Below are 22,725 nucleotides of genomic sequence, written 5' to 3'. Positions count from 1 at the left end.
CTCCGTTTGAAGTGCCTCAAGTGTTATGCCACGATGTAAGGAAATTGAACCTACCTGTTTAATTTAAAGTAAATAAATATGAATTGTTGAAACTTCATTTGGCATTTTTGTCAGACCAACTCTCTTCGATTTCATAACTGAATAAACAAACCAAATAAACTGAATAAACAAAGCATTGCGTTGTCCTTACAGGATGCAGTTATGTACTATGTTATACTTTGTTTATATTTGGCGGACCCTGCCACCTTTCTAGCTTCAAACAATGTTCTGGGGGCCTTATTTTCCTCTGTGAACAGCTTGTTTATTCACTTATGGAAAAAATACATATTTCTGAGTTTGTATTAAATAAAAATATTAAATTTCTGAGTTTGAATTTCTTCTACAAAACTACACAGTGCCCCTCCAACTTAAAATAATGTCACCCAACACAGCCTTTTACCCACGCATAGAAGTATCCTTGTAGCTTTGTATATGCTGCATCTACAAGGAATATCTCACCTCCAAGTTCCATAGAAAGAACATTTTTTTACTGATGGTTCAAACCCACAGTAAACTATTGCGAGCCTGTAGCCTCCTGTCTTGTTTCACGTTGCTTGATATGTTTTTTCTTTCAATTAGGTCACTTAACAGCCTTTAATATAAAAAAAATAACTTTCCTAATAAGGCCTCTTCTGCTTCAAAACATCCTTCCTGCTTTGCTGCTTCATGATCAGATAACAAGTTTCCTGTTAATAAAATAGCGCACATAATCAGAACTGAACCATTCAGCAAGACTGACAGCTTGTTAGTGATATGATCCAGATCCATGATGGGCCTCGACATCGTCAGTAAACTCCTTTTGATGACTTTTCTGCTCCAACTGACTGAAGAGCGTGAGTTCAGTTGTTGATCTTTTTGTAGACTTTGAATGGACTTGCTTTTCTATAGCAAGACTAGACTTTAGTACATGTATTTTACTCATAACAGTGCTTCCAGGCTATTTGTGCCCCATAATCTTTATACATTTATTACACATGATGTGCGTGTGTAATATCATAGGAGTGACATTCTTGTGATCGCGATATCTCAAACACCTTGTGGCAATTTCTTCAAATCTGGCACAAATGTCCACTTGGATGAACTGATTAGATTTTTGTGGTCAAAGGTAAAGGTCACATTGACCTCATGGTGTCCCATTCTCGTGAACTCCATATCCCAGGAACAAGGCATTCCTAAGAGTTTCTTCAAATTTGACAGAAATGTCTAATTGGAATCAAAGATGCATGGCTCTTGAATTTTTTGGACCCCCAAACAGGGTCAACGTTCAGAAAACACCTCAAAATTCTGCATTATTTTAAAAAAGACTTTGGTTCAGTATATTTGCAGTGTTCCTTTATCATTTGAAATTGTCTTGTCCTCTCCAGGTTTACAGTCGAAGACACAAACAACACCTGAACCTGACACTTCTGTGCGTTTCGGCGAGTTCTGCCTGCGTATGTCAGATGACTCCAAATCCGTTAACCAAAAACCCACAAAGTCCGCCCACCCGACCAAACCTTCAACCCAACCACATACGCAGCCAACCCCTACATTCCGGGAATCAACCCAACTACCTGAACAGACAACCCAACCAGACCCACAGACAACCAGTGACACTTTGGTACCAATGATTGCCCCGCTGAGTTTTTACGGTGAGACCATTATTCAACAATCCTTTTTCCGGTATCATATGAACCTGTCATAGTGCAGAGTTGATTATTATAGATTTAGACTTTTGTCAACTTATTTCTTGTTATTTATTGGTGGTTGTTTATCTTACGCTGATTGTGTCAGAAATACTAACAATGTATGTGTAATATTCCATATATCATCATTTCTATAAATATATTATAGAAATGACCAGTAGTTATTTTGAATATATCTTTTTAATTTGTGTTTTTATTATTATAAAAGGAATATAGGGTATGCAATCTATCGTACAGAATATTTTTAAAATTCATTTTTTAACTCCATCAAGTCATCAAGAGATTTTGCTGTGAATAAATTTGAAAACGCAAACTGATAACGTGCTTGCCCAAACAACAGTCCAAACCCAATACTATCCAATTAACTATAATGCATGAAAGCAGGAAATTCTCACATTTGTCTTTTCAGGTCGTCACGTCATCTATGGATGTCACTGCCAAAAAGTAGAGAGTGAACTTCCAGCTGAAAACTTGCAATTTAGAAGCCTAGAAACAACCTTCCCTACTGAATCATGTAAATCAACTGAATTCATGTAAGTGCTTTGCGTGTGTGCGTATGTTGAGCCCCACAAAAAGTCTATGGGATTTTTGAATTGTATTTTTGGATTATTGCAGAAAACAAGTTCTGTGGCAAAAACAAGCTTATAATACTTAGACGTTTTGTGAAGTAAGATAATCTTCACAGATGAACAGCACTTTTGTGATTTTTGAATCGTAAATTAAATTGCTAGAAGTAAAAAAACTGTTAGGCTTTAAACAGACTACATTGTGGTTGCGTGCCTTGCGTGATGCCAACACTAGTGTCTTACTACACTATTACTATACATGTCTTCTGTAAATTGAACATTCTACAAGTTGTAATGTTATAGTTAGAATAGTTTGCAATGGAAGTCCACCTGTAAAGACGGTCCAGTGATGAGTCTCCGTGTTCGGCTTGATGAAATTTAATGTCTATGACTTCTGTAGTCTTATTTAGCCACTTGTTAGCTACTGCTGTTTTTAAGACACGTACCCTAACCCTTTTTAAGATGACTGTGTTCTGTAGATAAACTTGAAGCACAGTTGAAAGAACTGCAAAATGAACTGACCCCAACTTCCATTTTCCAGTGTGAACTTCATGGATGGCACAAAGGTTTGTGTGACTACACCCAGAATCTTACCTCTCTACAATGAATTGTTTCGGTGAGTCTGTGCTATCTGATATCAAATGTATACTAGATTTCACCAGTAACAGCTCAGTTTAGATCTGTTAGCCTAACTAACCTCCATCTTAAAGGGGCTTTTTATGAGCTAAAACAAACTTACTCAGTGATGTCAGTAAGCAGCAAGACCAAATGGTTATACAGGGCTGTCCACAATAAGAACAATGACTAATACAATAACTAAAATGGTAACGATTGACTATCCAAACTGATGAACGTAAAAAAAAAATTTTTGTTTTGTTATCGCGTACTTCTGTGTTTCCTGTAAAAAGAGTCAGGTAGGGAAGGACGTGTTGAGGATATCGTGTTACATTCCCACACAATACATTTTGCGTTACCGCGCAATTTTACCTTACCTTTACCTCCTTACCTCCCCGTTTTCCTTCTGTTCCTTTTGAGCTGCATTATTATGGATCAAACACACTGGCCTCTTTGGCTGTCGCAGCTGCAGTGTCTCTGTACTCACCAGGTAGAGCGGACAGGCCTGTCCACTCTACCTAGAAAACCCAGAGACACTGACAGTGAAGCGCAGCTCCGGTGGATGAGTGACCCCAACAGGAGGAGCAGAAGACCAGGAGAGAGGCGAAGAGATTGGCATGTTTGATCCATAACAGCACAGCTCAGAAAGAATGCAAGGAAAAAAGTATTGCAACGTAACACAAAGCATATTGCGAGGGAATGCAAAAGTATTGAGAGGCAACACAAAAGATTTGCGAGGGCATATTGCGAGATAACGCAATAATAACTGCAAGGTAACACAAAAGTGGTCCTAAAAGAACTCTCACTGTGACGCTCGGGCTCCGTAGGCTACTGATTAAAATTAAGAAAGTTGAATGTGTTCTGTAATATTAACCTTTTATCTGGCAATGCTTGTGTCACTTTTTTATAATATCTGATATAGGCCTAGGCCATTTCCTCACTGATAACATGTTTTAATAATCTCTTCCTGCAAGTTGATTACTCATCTAACCCCCAGCCGCTGGTCTGAACCTGCAACTGAGGCACCTAGCTATGAAGAACTGGTCACATCTGCTGCTCCGCTGGACCCAACCACAGAGTTACCCATAACCACTCTACCTAACTTGTTGAGCTTTTCGGCAGAAGAAACAGATCATTCTTCTTATGATCATCCTGCAGAAAGAGAACCTGGGAATGAATGTGAGTTTTGCCACAAAAGAGTGACAGATTTTATGTTACGTGATGACAAATACCACGCAGCATTGTATAGATTAAAGGTTTGTGTCATGTGGCTTCACAGCTTTTTGTGACGTCTGCGTCTTCGAGACAAGCTTGGACAGTGTGGATCCAAATGCTGCACAGTTCCTGAATGTGATGATGCAATCATTTCCCTGTCCTGTCCTTATTCAGTAAGGTTCCTACTACTATTTTTCACAGATAACAGTTTTATTAAGGTTTTGTATCCATGCATTATCTATGACTTTATATACGAGAATTGGTAGGATTCAGTATTTACCAGATATGTAGGGATAAAGAGATGATCATTTTCAAAAAAAATATTTTAAATAATCAAACAAAAACATATTCATGAATACAATCCACTCAGTCGTATGTAGGCCATGAGATGTATACACTGTCAAACAGAATCATGCAAAAAAGACAGTTAAATTGTATGAGCCAGTGTTTGATGCATGGGTTTCCGACACAGAAGTTATTATAAACCATATTTCTATAGTCGATGACAGTGTTAGACAGAGATCTCTAACATGAAAACTCTCACACATGCTCCTTAAATTGTCTGTATAACCATAGTATCATTGCTTAAAGAGAACAAAATAATGATTTCTATTTCTCCCTGTTGGTTCGCAGTGGTCGCCTGAAAGATGAAAACGATTTCTGTTCGCACCCAAGCCAATCAGAGTTCAAGACAATGGTGGAGAAACTGGAAAGTCCTCCTCCCCATGAAGATCATTTAGACCCGACACCAAAAAACAGTGAGTAAAAATGTCATTTTTATACTTGTTTAGATGTTATTTCCACAATCAAAGACAAAAGCAAGTAGCAAATTCTTATACTTGAGAACCTGGATCTGATTTACATTTACATTTACATTTACATTTACATTTACATTTATATTTACATTTACATTTACATTTAGGGCATTTAGCAGACGCTTTTGTCCAAAGCGACTTACAATAAGTACATTTGTCAGAAGAAAGAAACCACAACATATCACCGTCGATAAAGTAGACAACAAACAATTTTCAAGCCCTCATCTGAGCAAAGTAGCTGCTATCTATCCAGGATAACTTAAGTACAAAAGTACTCAAGGTGAAGTCTGAACAAGTGAGTCTTGAGTCTTTTGCGGAAGATGGCGAGTGACTCTGCTGTCCTGACATTGGTCGGGAGTTCATTCCACCACTGGGGCGCCAGAACAGAGAAGAGTCGCGACTTCGCTGGGCGGTCTTTGTTTGCTCTTAGCGATGGCGGTACCAGCCGGCCAGCTGATGTAGTAGAACGAAGTGCTCGTGCTGGGGAGTTTGATCTGATCAGTGTTTGGAGGTAGATGATTTTGGGAATTTTTGCTTGAAAAAATGACTGAAGAATTAGTTGATTAAGAAAATAGTTGATTGTCTGTCAGTTAACAAATTGATTAATCACCAGTTGTTGCAGCCTTTAACAGCATATGGTCTACATCTACTGTACATGTGGGAAATTGTGTTATCTGCTTTAGTCAGCGATGGATGTTGGTGCCAAGACGGACAGCAGAAACCTCCAAATGAAACCTCCCCAGTCTTAAGTACAATGATTTGGCCCCTCGGTGAAGCTTGTAACTCAACTGAATATATGTAAGTGCTCTGTCTGTGTGTGTGTGTGTGTGTGTGTGTTTACTTCCTGTGTCAATTCTAAGGTAATGTTATCTATGCCTCCAGTCTGATAGTGATCAAGGTGCTTTTTCGTCCTAAAGTTAGTCACTTTTGATTGTTTTGATAATCACCTCACTAGCAAAGTTGCCAGCTTGCTAACCTAGCTGGCTACTAAATTGCTGTAAAGCACTGCCAAGTTTATAAGCAACAAGGTTGGAGCTTTACTACGTGCTTTCGCAAGACAGTGTACCTCATTCACTTTTAGTTTTTGGCAGCTCTTCCAAGCACGGAGTAAGCCATAGTGACTGAAAGTGAAATAAGCTGAGTGACCAGCTAATGTTGCTAACATTTATCTAAGACACTGAGGTGATTATCAAAAATATCAAAAACACTGTACAAAACAAACAGTAAATACTATTAACAATATATGAAAAGCTAACTGAGAAAAGTGAACTGGATAAAAACGCACTGTGCATGAGGTCAGAGGCGAAGGGTGTGTTACTGTGGTCAACGCTAAAGGCCCAGACACACAGAAGGCGTTGATTAAACATTCACATTTAGACCATTTTTCACTGGGAAAATACATACTGGCTTTCAACTTATTATTTGCACATTGTAGAGGATAGAAACCCCCAAAAAACAAACTGCAACAATAAATTTTATTTCATTTTAAATGAAACATTAAATGCGTCGAAATTACGTCGACCAAATTTCACCTACCAGTGACATTGGAGAAATACTTAAAACAAATCAATACTGTCTCACTTTCAGCCTACAATTGAACAAATTATGAAGATGATGACACAAATTTGTTCTTTGTGACATGTTGATGTTGTAACTGCATTTGAGCTGGTTACTGACAGTCTTAATAAGGGTTTCAAACAAGACGTTTTCATAACGTTTATTACTTGCCCCAATTTCACCTTGTAATTACTGTTCACTGATGGAATATCATACATCCTGTTAGTCGACTAAATGGGGGCTCCATCGAACTGAAATGTCTAAATGACGTCTTTTCCTTGTTGACTCGTAGTATTGGCTCAACGTATCTTTTAAATGTGTAGTGCAAACTGAATTGACCCTAACTGGACCCCTGTTTTCCAGTGAGACACTGATGAATGGCCAGGAGGTGTGTGTGACCGCACTCAGCCTCCTAGCAGACCTTGAATCTGCTCTTCCGTAAGTTACCTGTTTACCAAATTAACATAATATAATACATAATATTTAGCCTGAGACATAAAAATCAAAAGGGTGGTCCTTTCACATGATAAAAAAAGTATGATTTACCTCTAGTGGTAGCCATGCAGTAGTTTTTGCTCATTTTAATTTAAAGGGGCACTCCACAAATTTTCACAAGTTCAGTAAAGCCAGTTTGTCTTGTGAAAACAGTGTTATGTTTGATGAGCTTTCTATTCTAAAGGTGTGCTCTCCTTTCACCTCTCCTCTTTGTGTGTTCATGAAGCTAACCCATTAAGCTGCAGGAAACGCACTCATTTATTGCTCAAGGTGAAACATTTCCGACTTGTGCCACCAGGAGCAAGTTGGAAATGAGTCTCCTCACATCTTTCCATTATCTATGGATGCAGTCACCTCTTAACCACTTCTAAAATTGGCTTTGTGTTCTGTCCGAATACACTGTAAGATAAAATAACCCTGAAGATGTCATAGTGATGCCATCAGGGTTATCTCAGCTTGGGCCTGAAGACTTAAAATTTGTCACTGAATCTGTGTTACAAACTGTGTTGAGAGTTTGAAAGACCAATCCAATCCAATGTTTTTTTAGCTTGACCCAAACTAAAGACTATGGGCCCTATTTAAATGATCTATAGCACTTGGTCTAAAGCGCATGGTGCAAATGCATTTAGGGCATGTCCAAGTCAATTTTGCTGGTTAAACAGCAGATTAACTGGGCTCAAAGTAAGGCATGACATATAGGGGTTGTATTTAGACTCTTCATTGGTCACAGGTGTGTTTTGGGTGCTATCTCCCATTTATTCTAAAAGACAGGGCCTGGAGCATTTAAACAGTGGCACTCGTCTTCACTGAGAAATATGTCTTAAATGAGGAGAATATTAATGACATTTAAACATGGGAAACATTTAAAATAACTGAAAGCACCCTCTCTTATGATAAAAACAAAGCGTATGCTTGTTGTGAACCTGGTGCATCTTACTGTGTGAATAAAGTGTCTTTTAAATAGCAGGAAAATTACTGCACCTTTGACTTTAGACCAGCTTTTTGTTGGTCTATGGCACAGTCGCTTTCTGCTGCCTCAAGATAGCAGTGCGCTATCACACCTCAGTTTAAGACCAACACACCCAGGGCGTGAAATTTGACAACTGGGTCGGTCTAACACTAGCAATGACACATGGCGTAAGATAGAGCCCTAAAGTCAGGATGTCTCAGCCTCTGCTGGATTGATTTTGACCCTTTGCCTCTTTTGAGCTCCTGAACTTCACAGAAGTGCAATATCGATTCACTGGAGTGCTCCTTTAATATAACTGTCTTTAAATTTCTGCCTGGGACCAGAATCAATGTCTTTGTTGAACTAGATAATGCACAAAATGCATTTTCAAAAGATTACGTAGGAACTATCTTTCTTGGAGAATTCTGGATTACAAATTGCTGTTGTTTTTATTAATGTTTTTTGTTTCAATGCTGTTGTATTTTGCTGGAGGCAGAAAACTCAGAGACAGAAAAAAAATTATCTGCATGACTGGGTAAAAAGTAGATGTGTTCTTTCTTGTAATTGCTCACAGTTTCTGTAGCTTATCAGATGTGAGCCATTTCCTTGCTGATACACTGTTGCACATGTTCTAAATGTAGCATCAGTAAAAACTTCCTGTTATTTGATTTACTGATAAGACTGTATTTCTCAACCTTCCCGCAGCCGCCAGTCTGAACCTGCAGCTGAGGCAGGTCGCGATGATGGGCTTCCAAACGGGGTCGCAATTATCTCAGGCGTAGTTGGTCCTGTCCTTAATCCTGTCGGTGAGAGAGGAGAAGTAGGATATATTGGTGAGAGAGGAGAAGGTAAGTTTTAGCCTGGATGTGCTAACTTTAAGAATTCAAAACATACATTAATTTTCAGACTGTCCTTTTATGTCAGATCATTCCCTGTGGTGTGTGTATTTTTGTTGACACCGATACGAATGCTACGTAACAGGGCTCTACACTGACATTTTTCCAACGAGCACATGTGCTCCTAAAGTAAAATATATGGGAGCACAAAAAATGTTTATTTATTGATGCTTAACACTTCACACTTAAATAGGCAGCACAATAAATTTTTTTGATTTGACAGTGTTTTTACAGTGTTTCATATTGAAGCCACGGGAAAGTTTTGAGCCAGTTTTATAGGTTGTGACAGTAACTAGTGGTTGTGTTGGTAACTTGTGACCTTCGCTCGCACACTGTGCGCCAAAATCATTTTCACGGTCCGCACATACATTTTTTTAGGGACTGTAGAGCCCTGCGTAACAAGACATTTTAATCCATTATTGAAGGCGGATATGTTAAATTGTATTAATAACAAAGGTACTGTTTCGACTGAAACTATTTGTCTGTCTGTCTGTCTGTCTTTCCGTCTTAGATATTACAGTTGTGAGGGAACACAGAAATCATGGTTTGGTACATGCCTCAGTTTTCGGTTAAAGCAACAAAAAGTCCCAAATGCATAAGGCTAGGCGTCTTTTCATTTATTTGTGACTGACTGTAGTGCAAGTTACAGTTTGTTTTTAAGTTAGTTAGTACGGCCTGAAGTGCAATAAGCAGTAAAATTTGAATATACACTCTCACATGGGTCATATTGTTTTTTGCAGGCTGATAAAAAACAAATGTAGATGTGATGTAAATGCTAATCGATTTAGTATTGTCTTTGGGCTTATAGTATAATTAATTGGTTGGACGTACAATGTGGTAATGGTTGTTTTTCAATTAAGAAATAGTTCTTAATTGCAAATAAGCAATGTTATGTGCTTTATTTGGGCTTGCAGTGTCCCAACTAAACATCTTTTGAGTGTGAAGTTGCAGCTGCTAAGATTATATATATTCACAGTGGGGCCAGCAGGATGCTTGCGCTGTGCTCCCTTGGAAAACTGGAACAACGTTGACCCAAAGGACGTACAATCCCTGAAGATGGATGTGTCATCATTTGGCTGTCCTGTCTACATGTTGTAAGTTACCAGCCACTGCGATTCCAGCTTGAAAGCTATGCAAAACCTATAATCAATGCCAATCAAGGTCTTACCACAGATCCAGTAATATTTGCAGATATACAAAATACGCATTTTATACTGTATCTATATTTGTCTTTTGTTTCACAGTGTCACCCTGAAAAATAAACAAATGTTCTGTGTGGACTCGTCCGAGCCGTTGTTCAGGACTCTACTGGAGGCGCTGGAACTACAAGCCCACTGAGGAAGAAGCCGTATTTTGATATCCCTTTGATCCAGGGGCTGGAGGGATTACAGGGTGGGTGGGGTACGCATTTGGTGACCTTTCATTTGTAAGCCTTTTGTTTTTCTTCATATTTAGATACAGACATTTTTCAATTGTACATACAATCGTATGGACAAAGAAAAAAAAGGATTTCTTGTGATGTTCATCCTCCACTACATGAGGTGGTGGGAGATTCACTTATTTCTCTATTTCTTCAGTTTCTTTCCTCTTGAAATCCACTTCATTAAATATAATTAAATATAAACAGTATCTAACTATAAAGCAAGGAATCTCTGTCTGTCGGTCTGTATGTTATTTGCATATTTCAGGTTTGTTGCAGAGGACCTGAGGAAGTGCAGTGTCGAATTTGGTTGCACGAGCGACATGTTCAATATCACAAAATTTTGAATAAACACTGAACACTGTGGAGCAGCATGGGCGTGGGCTCACATGTGATGCCACTCACGTGATCTAATGGGGAAGCAGATGTAAACAAAATAGAGATTAGTGTGGTGCAACAACTCGCTGCAGTAAGGTGTTGTAGCGAGAGAAAACAAAAGCAGAAGGTTTTAATAAGTCTGGATGTGATTTTTCTTTTTTTTCAGCTTCTGTCAACAGCAGCATGCTAGCTAACGTTAGCATCAAGGGCTATAATGTTTACCGATGCTTGACAGCACCGTCAGCTGCTGTAATGTAATTTGCATTTATTTCAACTATGTCTTGTAACTGTATACTCACCTCTTTGTCATTCAGTATTAAATGTATTGCTTACTGATCCTTATTGTTTATTGAAGTATTATTATTTTTTTTAGATGGCAGTGAAACTAAAATATCTCAAAAATTACTGGATGAATTTGCCGTGAAAGAAAGGAAATTGGGTTTCTGTTTCAATCACTGGCTAAAGGACTAAATAGATTTGATACTGATGGAATGTGCAGCTTCAGCTCTGCAGGAGCTTATATATGAATAATATATAGAAATAAAATGCATTTAGTTTAAGAACTGTTTTGAATGTTCAAGATATAAAGCTAGAGCAATGAATAGAACTTTGTAAGTAGTCGTGTCAGTGATGCAATGATCTCTTAAGCAAGTGTATTATATTCACATCTTTTTGACTGTAACATCCAGTGTATTATCATTGTGTTGTGGATTTGTATTGTTGTATTGTAAAAAAATTAAAGTTAGAATGCAGTAGCTGGTGTAGAAGACGTCTCAGGTCCCATTTTTCATCCCCATCCTCACAGCTGGAGTTGAGACTGAAACAGAGAGCCAGTCTCAATCTGTTTCAGCTCTCTGTACAAACTGTGGCAAATTATGTAGTCTTCTGCACAGAACTGGAAGGACAATACATATTTGCCTTCAACAGTGAATTTTCCTACATACACTGTTGTACAGTGGTGCCATCTACTGACTGCAAGTGAAAACAGCATGCCTGAGATGGTGAATTAGAGTTTCTGCTGTATGTATTTCTCATTGGATCTCATGGTTAGACGAAACAGCTGGAAGTGTGTTCAGCAGTCCCTTTATTAGTTCTGGTAAATTTAGGTCTCAGCCTGAAATAGACCCATTAACTCTTGAAGCAGATCTGGATAAAGAGACGACTGAAGGAATTTCTTTTCTCACATGCTTCAGTATTGCTGGATAAGACGTTTTTCAACATCTTTGATAATTTAACATGGATGGATCTTGATGAAAAAAAGCTGGCGTGTTTAGGTGGCTGGTATCTACAGAAGGGTCAGAAATCTTGTCACGCAAACCTGGAAATAATCAGAAAGTTTCATTTTTTATCTGTTCTTAATTCCTCTGATGTTGATTTGATTCTTTTATCTCTGGTTTTGCATTATTTTTCCTCTCTCTTTCTTTTTCTGGGATTTTGCCTGTTTTATGGCTTTTAGGCCTTTTACTTGTCATGACTCATATTGTCTTTTTGTGTTTTTTTATTTTCTGTTCTGTCTTCTTGTTTTAACTCATCTTAGAATAGGCTTCCTTGTGTTTGGCTTGTCTGTTGAGTGTTTATTCTGGACTATAGTGTTGCTTTTGCTTGTTTGTCAAATCACTTTGTAATCTCTGTTTTTTAAGGGTGCTATATAAATAAAGTATATTATTATTATTTGCTTTCTGAATCCTCTAGCTTTCTGATTATTTCCAGGTTAACCTGACTATATTAGAGATTTTCAATGTGGTCCCAGACGTTTGGGCCCCACTATACATCTTTTCAGCAGACATGTGGAACACTGACCATGATTTTTGATCCTCCTGATTCAGTTACAACCTTGTAAAGTGTCCTAAACACAGAAATTGGTTGGTGGCTGCAATGACACACAGGATAAAATTACAAACAGTAAGACCTGATGCTTATTTTTATTCCCGATGGCCTATGTCTGTTGAATCAGGCATTTTTTGTATTCACTCATGAAGTTGCGTCCAGGTTCTTCTTCCATCTGCCACAGCTGAAGAGAATCTCAGCCTGCTGGCTCTTCAGATTCTCCAGTTGCTCCTCCATTTGGTCGGAGGCATCCACAGTGTCCTCAAAGTCCCGCAGCAGGACCCTGTTCCCCAGCAGTCCACGACACTCCTTCAGCCTCAGGTTGTATCTCTGCAGGCCGTTGCGTGCCTGTTTTGTCCTGGTCAGGAGGTTCCTCTTCCTGGATACCACAGCCTCCACCTCAGCCAGCTGCTCTCGCTTGGCCTGGACCTCCATCTGGCTCCAGAGCAGCTTCTCCTTTATGTTTGACAGAAGCTGCAGAGCAGAAGAAAACAACACATTTTGAAATGCAGCAACAACTACTTTGATGTAATCTGTACCTGTGGTTTTTCAATCTACCTCCAAGCTGCTGCTTATCTTTTTCTCCATCTTGAACACTTCCTCACTATGCTTTTCGGCTTGTTTTTTCAGCACCAGCCTCTCAGCCTGCAGTTTCTCAAATTGGAGATGTAGAGGGTCCCCGGCGTGTTCTTCCCTTTTACGGAGCTCTGCCTCCAGCCTGTGAACCCTGATCGTTAGCTTGATGTGCTTGTGACGTAGCTTGATCAGTTCGTCCTGGTGAAGCTGCTCTGCTGCCAGGGCTGACTCCACTTTGGTCTGAGCAGCTTGTTTACCAAGGCGTCGGCTTAGCAGTGTGACAGATACATCCTGCTTCAGTGCCACAAAGGCTCGCCATTCATTTTCCACCTGAGGACAAAGGTAATTATTGGGCAACAAGTTGTCACATGTGAAGTCATATAAAGATACATGCAAGGACCTATGTCTTTCAAGGCTACATGTTTCAATCAAGGTTCACACAAGGCTTAAAGTCTCAATTTTCTTTTGCAGACCTCCGAGTTGCAAATTGTTCGCTCCTGAAGCATTCTTCTGTTCGCATAGCGCTGAGAGCAGTGTCTACATGGTTCTGTATGCATGTCACATCCACCTAGCTCACTGTGTAGCAGCATGTGTGGACCCCTTGTACTCCTTCTCTCTGGAGAGATAGGAAACCATTAAATCTTGGTTTCAAAGTATTTCTCATTTAAAACACATCACTGGGAATAATATTTTTAGTGGATTCATCAGATTTAATTAATAATTATTGCACAGAAATGTTTTGGTCATCACGAGGGTCGCAGCAATATACCGGTTTCAAGTTATAGCATCATATGGAAATAGATGGTTATTGTACCATGTACATTTGCTTGTTTATAGTATTGCATTCTACTAAAAAAAGATAGTATATATTTCAAGTTCATATCATAATTTCACATCTGTCAGGTCAATATTTTGGGAAATAATGATGTGTTTGTTCAACAAAAAAACCCTTCAGTTTTCATTCTGTTGAGAGTTGTTGTAACTGATACTGTAAACTGTGAAAGCGTGATATTTTATGCAATGCATTGTACGGTGAAAATCTCCTACTGTTGCAAGTTGCAACCCTAGACATCAACTGTTACCAGCTGTGTCACACCAACAAGGACAGAATATTTTTGTGTTAACTAACCAAAACTGTTTTTACTTGGGCAGAAAGTTGTGTGCTCATGCAGGACACCACTTTTTTTTAGATATTTCTGCAGCTCATGTCTGACCACCATCTGCAGATGATTTGAATTTCATTGTGAATATGCCTCCATTTCGCATTTAGCGCGGATTCTGACATATCCGGGTTGGATAACTCATAAAACTGAAATTATTTTGTTATTGTTATTACACAATTGAAACCTATTTGTAATAAGTAGAGTGTGGAATTCAGACAATCAATATACGTACCACTACACCTTAAATAACCCTTGAATTAATGTTAGCCCAGGTTGTATTCCTCCAGTTCTAATCCTGTTTAGTGTCTTTATTGTATTCCATTTCAGCTTGTTTTGTAATATTTCATTATCATATTTTAAAGCTACTTCAGGGAACTGTTGATTGTGGTGGCCCACTTTGTTTTAGTGCCGTAACACCAGACTGCAGAGCAGTTTTTGTCCTCAGACTCCTTAATTCATCCTCAGCGCACTTTTAATGGTTTGACTTGTTTTCATTTCAACCAGCTAAAAGTTCCTTGTAGTACATTTAACTAAACTTTTGTTGTTGTTTTGACTTTGCACAAGCCCGGACAATAAGACCAACCTTGTCCAGCTTCTGTTGGGCCCGTGAGCTCAGCTCCTCTGCCTTCTGCTGAGCTGTCTCTGAGTCAGTGTTGAGCTGCCTCTTCAGCTCAGCCAGGAGGTTAATTTGCTCCTCGTACTCATGTAGCTGCTCTGACACGGGCAGCTCCCTCTCCAGCTGGGTGTCGTCCCCGGCCTTCTTGCGGAAGTACTCTGCCAGCTTCATCTGCAGCTGGCTGTTGTGTTGGCTGGCTTTGTCTCTCTCCTCACACAGCTCCTGGAGGAGCGGCGTGTATTCTCCACAGCTGATGTCTTCATCGTCTGCAGGAGCTGCAGTGGGTTCCTCGTGTTCGGCCTCGTCTTCATCCACCTGTGAAGGACTGATGTTCTCTCTCTCTGGGGTGTCAAGGTGCAGTCTGTGATGTCCATCATCATCATCATCGCTGTTGATCTCAAAAACAACACTCTCCTCATGGGACATTGGCTGTTTATTGTCTTCATTTATCTCCAAAGCCAAGTCTTCACTTGTGATGTTGTCCACACAAGGGAGCTCGTGTCCACTGTCCTCGTCTGGCTCAGAGGTGGCTACTTCTTCATCAGGGGCCTCTTCAGTGGCTTTCATACTTTCATTGTTGTCCTCATGAGGATCTGATGCAATCATTTCAGCCGGGACACCTTCAGGTCCATTAACAGTTACAGGAGAAATGGAGGAATCTGCTGAAACTCCCTCCTCCGTCTCATTCTTCACCTCATTTTCTTCATTTTCTGGCTCTCCCTCCATTTTTTCAATAGAGAAAAAAAAACTACCAAAAGTATATTTCAATTTGTCTGCAGCTACAGGACCCGTGCCCTTAGACAGTCGGTCAAACTATTCGTTTTGTTTCGGTTGTCCTGGAAACTGCGGTCGGGAGCCAATCAGAGGCGGCCTGACCCTTCCTCATTAATATTAACAAGCAGGATGTGAGTAGGTCGCGCGGCGAGGCTGGCGGTGCGCAGGCGCGCAGTTCTGCCTCCAACAACAAGAAGCAGGAGCCAGGCAACATGGCCGACCTGGGGAAGAAGTACTGCGTGAACTGCCTTGCAGATGTTACAAACCTGCGGCTTCGCTGCACCGACTGCCCCGATATCGAGCTGTGTCCGGAGTGCTTCTCGGCGGGCGCAGAAATCGGTAATCACCGGAGATGGCACGGCTACCAGCAGGTCGACGGCGGTCGGTTCTCTCTCTGGGGTCCCGAGGCAGAGGGAGGATGGACCAGCAGGGAAGAGCAGTCGCTACTCGATGCTATCGAGCAGTATGGCTTTGGAAATTGGGTAAGTAGTTTGTTTTAAGTTACTTTATTTATCTCCACAATACACCACACACTCTAACAGGAGTTAAGTTTGAAGTGCGTAGTAAGTGTCACGAGAGATGTAGCTAGCGTGAGTAGCGATAATGTTTGGTTAGGTTAAAGTTACTGACCTTTATCTCAATCCATCTTCTCTTCGTACTGCCGGGAAAGTTGGACGACTGAGCTCAAATACGAATGGAATACACAGTTATAGTTTTTAACATTATATTATGGATAATAAAAGTGCATAGTGACTTTATAGTAAGTGGGAAAATACGCGGTTGCAGAGGTCAGTTCACACAAATCTACAGACACTCCTGGAGGAACACACGGAGTACAATGACAAACATGTCAATGTTAACAAACCAACATTTTCTATGCAGGTAATCTCCTAACGTGAACTTGTACCCCATGTTAAATTCAAAGGGCTGTTCAATCAGCTTAACGACATATTATCCTAATCGCAGAAGGTGTCATTTTTCTGATAAAGGTCAAATGTGTGAGAAAATAACATTAATGGAGTACTTCAGTGGTGCTGCAGAAGAGCCCTGTGCTACAAATCTTGTTCTTCACATGTAAGAAAACATGCTTGTTTAATACAGACCCCAACAAATAATAATTTTAATAGGTTTTTCAGGGAAAATGTATGGCAATATCTGTCAAAATTGATGATGATGTTTAATGTCCCCAACAACCTCTGTAGTCTCATTTAGCCACTCGTTACAACCGCCATTTTTAAGACATGTAAGAACTTTATAATTCAGTTGTGGGACATTTACTGATGTATTTTATGTGGTAACAAAACTGAACCACAGACCTTATTTCAGGCATTTGACCGAAAACCAATTTAAAAAACTCATAGACTTTGAGACAAGTGAACTGGATGTGCAAAAATGCTAACTGATTTCTGGGTTTTAGGACTCATTACGACACAACTCTATGTGCTACACGGACAGTTTTAGGTTAGGAAGTTGTAAGTAGAGCCTGACAGATAATATCGGCCAGCTGATCTTGGTGTTTCACAGATATAGTGGTATCAGCATATATGTTGCCAGATATGTGCCGATATGATCGAGCACATGCATCGTTTTTTGCACGGTGTTCTTTAAAACAAAAACTTCTTCATATCGGCCAATATCAACAACATATACACCTATCTGATCTGTGGTGAGCCAATGTGGGCTGATAATATCGGCCAACAGATATATTGGTCAGGCTCTAGTTTTTAAAGATCATATTGCAGAAAAAGATGTTTGGTAAATTTAGAATTATTAATTCCCAGTGAAGCTTACTGTTCCAGTGCACCGTCATTTTAGATGATTAAGTTTATTCTTAAACTGTGTAACATATATTTGTCAATGGTGTTTGATTATCACATTTGCAGAATTTTTGCCAAAAATGTGTGTATATTGGACGATAATTTGGTTACAACCAAGGTACTTTAAGTATTAATGAATCTGATATTTTATAATTTTTATACATATATATTTATCTGTCTGATAAATTCCACAATTGTTTTAGTCCAGGGGTTCGGGTTATCTCTGTGCTTATTAATAACAACTTCCTGTTTGTGTTGTCTTTCAGGAGGACATGGCTGCTCACGTCGGAGCGTCCCGAACTCCTCAGGAAGTCATGGAACACTATGTGACCATGTACATCCATGGAAACCTCGGTAAGGCCTGCATCCCAGACAGCATTCCCAACCGGGTGACTGACCACACCTGCCCCAGTGGAGGGCCTCTGTCACCTAGCCTCACCACCCCGCTCCCTCCACTGGATATCAGCCTGGTTGAGCAGCAGCAGCTGGGCTACATGCCTCTACGTGATGACTACGAGATTGAATATGACCAGGACGCAGAGAAGCTTATCAGTGGGCTGTCTGTGAACTACGATGACGAGGATGTGGAAATTGAAATGAAACGTGCCCACGTGGATATGTATGTGCGTAAGCTCCGAGAACGGCAGCGACGTAAGAACATCGCCCGAGACTACAACCTGGTGCCTGCATTCCTGGGCAGAGACAAGAAAGACAAGGAAAAGGAGAAACCAGGAACACTGGGAGTCATAGGTGCTGCTGGTGGTGTGGGTGGGGCAGGACCTGGTGGTGGCACGGTTGGATCAGGCTCCACGACAGGAACAGGATCAGGTCCTGTTCCGAGTACACCCAAAAGAAAGATCACCAAGGAGGAGAAGGAGCAGCGGGTTAGGCTGCGGGGGCTCTGCCAGTTCATGGCCCATCGGGAATTTGAAGACTTTTTTGAGAACATGCATAAAGAGCGTGTGCTGAGGGCCAAGGTGCGTGAGCTGCAGCGCTACCGCCGCAATGGCATCACTCGCCTGGAAGAGTCTGTTGAATACGAAGCAGCACGTCACAAACGGGAGAAACGCAAGGAGAACAAAAGTGTGATTACCTCCAAACGGGGCAGCGGAGGAGGCGGTGGGCTTGGCTCCGGGATGGGAGGAGGGGGTGGGGCTGGAGGAGGAGGAGGCATTGCTGGAGGGTTGGGCGTTGGAGGCGGTATCAAAGAAGAGGGCAAAGATGGTGAGTTTGCCGCCATCGAGAATCTGACAGGCTTTGAGCTGCTGTCGGACAGGGAGAAGGTGCTGTGTAACTCTCTAAACCTCAGCCCAGCGCGCTACCTGACTGTCAAAACCATCATCATCAAAGATCACCTGCAGAAAAGGCAAGGCATCCCGGCCAAGAGCCGGCTGCCCAGTTACCTGGACAAGGTCCTCAAGAAACGCATTCTCACCTTCCTCACAGAAAGTGGCTGGATATCCCGAGACGCCTCATAGCTGGCCACCTGTATTCAGGAAGTAATAAGTTGATGGTTGCTGATAGCTCCATTGGCAGGACTGGCTTTCACCATTTTTTCCAAAGGTGACCATGTGAATATGTACATTGCAAAGAACTTGGATGCCCTGCTGAAAAAAAGTCTATTTTCATACCAGGGCTAGGAACAAAAACAAGCATTTATTTTTCCATTTGGAATGGGACGGGGGTAAAAACCAACGCTGTGGGTTCAAAGTACTCTGTGTCCGTAATGTTTCTACGTGATGATAACCACAATCCTAACAAGTATTGTGTAGTTGCAGAGATATTTTAGCATTATTGCAGCTCATTGAAGATGTCCATGGAGAAATACTATACCGCAAACCCATTTCATGCTAAAAAAAGAAGGGGAAATAAGAAGAGTGGAAATGTGTTGGGTAAATGTTCGCCAGCATGGCACTGATGGGTGATGGAAATGATCACTGTTGTAGCTGTAGATGAAGATGTTTTTTCAGGATCTCTCAAATTCAAAATTTGGTCAGCTTTGTTAAAGCTTAAAACATTTGAAGGCTGCCTTTTTGTAGAAAGTTTCATGCAACTTGTGTAGACTCTCACTTCTTATAACCATTTTGATCCCTTCTCACTGCCTACAAGGGAAGGAAAAGATAAAAGCAGCAAGGGTTCAACCATCGTCTAGCTTTCCCTGGACTGAGCACTTGCTGCCTGAACGCAATTTGTAAGTCCAACAGATATAGGTTGACGTAGAGCTAAACTGATTAATCAGCCGTGCTGATATATCTGCTGATGTTAGCTTATCACTGATATATCAGTACTGGCACACATGTCCAGTAAGTAACAAGTCAGTACAGAAATGCCAAAGAATATTTTAAGAGATAATTAAGAAACAGTGTTTTCATTACATAGTCGGTCCTCTAGAGAGTAAAATATCCTGCTCAGTACATATCATTGTCAGGGCTTGCCTCCCCACATGCAAATGTCTCTCCGACAGTGTTTTGCATGGCGATGCTGTCCTCTGGGTTAGCCTACAAAAATATGTCTATCCCTGCAGCACTATTCCAACTGAGCGCCACCAATTCCAAATCAGTGAGAACAGCACAGAGGAAAAAAAAAAAGAAATACAGAAAAACAGTTTAAACGTTGTTTATAAAATAAAAAGAGTTTATGTATGATTCTAGTATCCAATGTGAGAAAATAAGTATTGGCCTTAAAATCCTGTATTGGTTGGGATCTTATTTGTATTTTATTTACTTGTTTCAATGAGTCAGTGGAAATTAGCATTGAGGATAAACTCTTCATTTTTTGAAGCTCTACTTTGAATTTGGCCCAAAATGTCTTTATTTTTACAGAAGCTCCAAGTGAAGTTCAGCACAGCTTTAAATGTTTCTATATGGTTCAGTACAGGTAAAGAAGCTGAATGTGTAAGGAAGGGCTGAAGTACATTCCCAAGATTATGGTTTTTTTGTGTATGCATGATGGGCTAACATTACACCTCTTTTATCCTTTAATTTTTTTGGCTAGTGTAACTCCTCACCTCATTAGACGCCGCAGTCCTAACACCAAACACCAGTCCTGTGTGGTTGACCACATCACATGCACACAGCTTCCCAGATAGTGTGTCAAACCAGGTGTTACCTGCAGCCTATCATTAGGTTTTCCAAAGTCACTACACTTTGTCTTGGAGGCTGAACCATAAGAGCAGCACCGGTGACTCATTTTCCTGCTTTTTTTTCTCTACCAGCTGTGCTGAGCGGTGGATACTGCGCTATTTAAATGTAAATTAAGCTCATGAATCGACTGTCATTTCACAGCAGGAACAGAAGCTCTAAAATCACAGAGAAGAAAAGCATGTGAATACGCTGGCATGTGTGCTAGATTCATATTCTTTGCCTCATATTGGTCTTTTTGGGATGAAATACAAGTAACAAGTGGTGGTAGCCCTGTAGTGGTAGGCACTGCCTTAAAAGTGGAGCTTTGCCTTTTTTTTGTGGTCATCGAAGTAGTGATGTCAGGATACTGGAATTTCGAACTAATGAGATGAATGGTGAGGAGACTGCACTTTGGGTAAGATAAGGTGGACTGTGTGGGCAGAGATTAGAGAGAGCGCAGCTGGTATCAGTGTATCAATACTTTGGAAAATGAGTATTGAAACCTCCTGAAATACTCAGAATCGATATGTAACACTAAATCAAAGAGGAATGGCCTCCTCTGTGGAAGGTGTTGTGGTTCTCTTACGATCCAAATCCATCATTCTTGGTCATATTACACCGATGGAAAAGGGCTTAACACAACGGCTGCTTTGAAGTATAACAGGTTTATCTGGCTTTCTCTTATTGTCAACAAATCTCATGAAAAGACCAAAGCCCACAATGAATTGATTCTATGGTATGATATTAACAGTAGAAACACATCAGTGCACACACACTGTAGTTTATTTGGACTCAATCCCAGATAAATCGTCTTGTTTCTAAACACTCACTAGTGCACCAAATGTGTATTATTCCGCAGCTGAAAATAGTCCCCAACAAATGCACTATTTCTTCTCGTTTAGTAACATTTGTTAAAAACTACAGTCCTAGCTGTTTAAGGAAATTACCGAGCCTTTCTTAAAAATATTTATATATATATTTATGATACATTTGATGATGACACAAATGTACGTCTTCCATTGCAACAACCAGGCCTGGGGCTGAGTGCTACAGACAGAGAAGGGAAGTTGGAGTTGGATTAGAGGTGTATTGACACTTTCTTTGCAGGGGATTTGTTGACAATGAGAAAAAAAAATTGCTGTTGCCAGTCTTATCTTTTAATAATGAGAACCTCTTCATCTAAGTGTTCTTCAGCTTGTGTTTTGACTCCAGGCCTTAATGGTGCACAACTTGGAGAACCACTGACCTCTAAAAAAAGAACAAAAAAACATTAACCATTTAAGAAAACATTTATTATCGTACCTCCAACATTCGTAGGTCACCTCCAGAACATAGATCTGTTTCTTAGACTATTGCTGCTGCATTTTAACCCATGGCTAACATGCTCTGATTGGAGTTTACTGTATAAGCCAACTTTATTGGGTTTATTGAAGATTCTGATAGAGCAGCAGGCTGGGCAATTCATGTGATGCTAAGGGGGAACCAGAATGTTCTAGAAAGGCGATGCTAATTTCCAGCCAACAAACCAAACAGACATGACCTAAAACTGTCAGTTGCATTTGATGGTTCTCCTTTGTTTGAATGTTTCTTCCTTTAGGTAGCTTATTGATTGTGATTTCTTTTTCATGGACTATTTTTTTTCTTCCAGATTTTGACATTGTGCCGTCGTTCTGCATGTGCAACCAAATGATCCACATTGTGGTGTGTTTTGGTGTAAATGTCTCAAAGAAAAATATGGCAATTTTTTTCTTTCCCAGTGGAGGAATATGTTTTATAAGGGGGGAATTTGCTTAGGTTATGTCACCAAGTGTAAATAGTTTTGTAAGATAAATCGGAAAAAGAAACTATAATTGATGACCTGTGAAATGTACAGTATTTTGTGTCATGGAAATGTTTTATAGCTTTTGTAATAAAAAAAAGATTTTTGATTACAAAGAAGCATTTTCTGAAGCGTTGGGTATGGTGACGGCATGCTGTTTAGCTGTCTCTAATCTTGTTACCAACTGTTTTGTTGTTGCACATGACAAGGTATGTACGGAGATGTATTAAAAGTGCAAATACTTTATAATTCTAAATAGTCCTGTTTCCTCTTCAACCATTTGCAATTGTGTGAAGCTAAAAGGGGAAATTAAACCTGTCAAAAGGCAGGATGTCAGCTTTTGCAAAGCACGTTTAGCATGCTAACCAGCTAGCCCTCGTC

General features: G+C 40.3%; 3 protein-coding genes across 3 annotated transcripts; 2 read left to right on the top strand and 1 right to left on the bottom strand.

The window, feature by feature from the left end:
• The first annotated feature begins 808 nt into the window (after positions 1-808).
• Positions 809-10,967, top strand: LOC141003208 (uncharacterized). Its single transcript, XM_073474495.1, has 12 exons — positions 809-872; positions 1,404-1,670; positions 2,134-2,257; positions 2,832-2,906; positions 3,903-4,084; positions 4,185-4,293; positions 4,754-4,878; positions 5,619-5,733; positions 6,856-6,930; positions 8,642-8,784; positions 9,809-9,926; positions 10,077-10,967. Exons 1-12 carry the CDS (start codon positions 809-811, stop codon positions 10,168-10,170), a joined length of 1,491 nt encoding a protein of 496 aa, XP_073330596.1. The 3' UTR covers positions 10,171-10,967.
• Positions 10,968-12,381: 1,414 nt separating this feature from the next.
• cfap184 (cilia and flagella associated protein 184) lies at positions 12,382-15,797 on the bottom strand. The gene is made up of 3 exons (XM_073475350.1): positions 14,780-15,797; positions 13,016-13,363; positions 12,382-12,931 (listed from the first exon to the last, which is right to left on the bottom strand). Exons 1-3 carry the CDS (start codon positions 15,536-15,538, stop codon positions 12,602-12,604), a joined length of 1,437 nt encoding a protein of 478 aa, XP_073331451.1. The 5' UTR covers positions 15,539-15,797; the 3' UTR covers positions 12,382-12,601.
• On the top strand, positions 15,725-22,600 carry tada2b (transcriptional adaptor 2B). Its single transcript, XM_073475351.1, has 2 exons — positions 15,725-16,068; positions 17,670-22,600. The coding sequence occupies exons 1-2, from the start codon at positions 15,799-15,801 to the stop codon at positions 18,879-18,881; spliced, it is 1,482 nt and encodes a 493-aa protein (XP_073331452.1). The 5' UTR covers positions 15,725-15,798; the 3' UTR covers positions 18,882-22,600.
• Positions 22,601-22,725: the final 125 nt, after the last annotated feature.

Source organism: Pagrus major, chromosome 10, assembly GCF_040436345.1.
Source record: "Pagrus major chromosome 10, Pma_NU_1.0".
Lineage (NCBI taxonomy): Eukaryota > Metazoa > Chordata > Actinopteri > Spariformes > Sparidae > Pagrus > Pagrus major.
The sequence above is the reverse complement of the archived record's forward strand: the minus strand, read 5'-3'. Positions and strand labels throughout refer to the sequence as shown.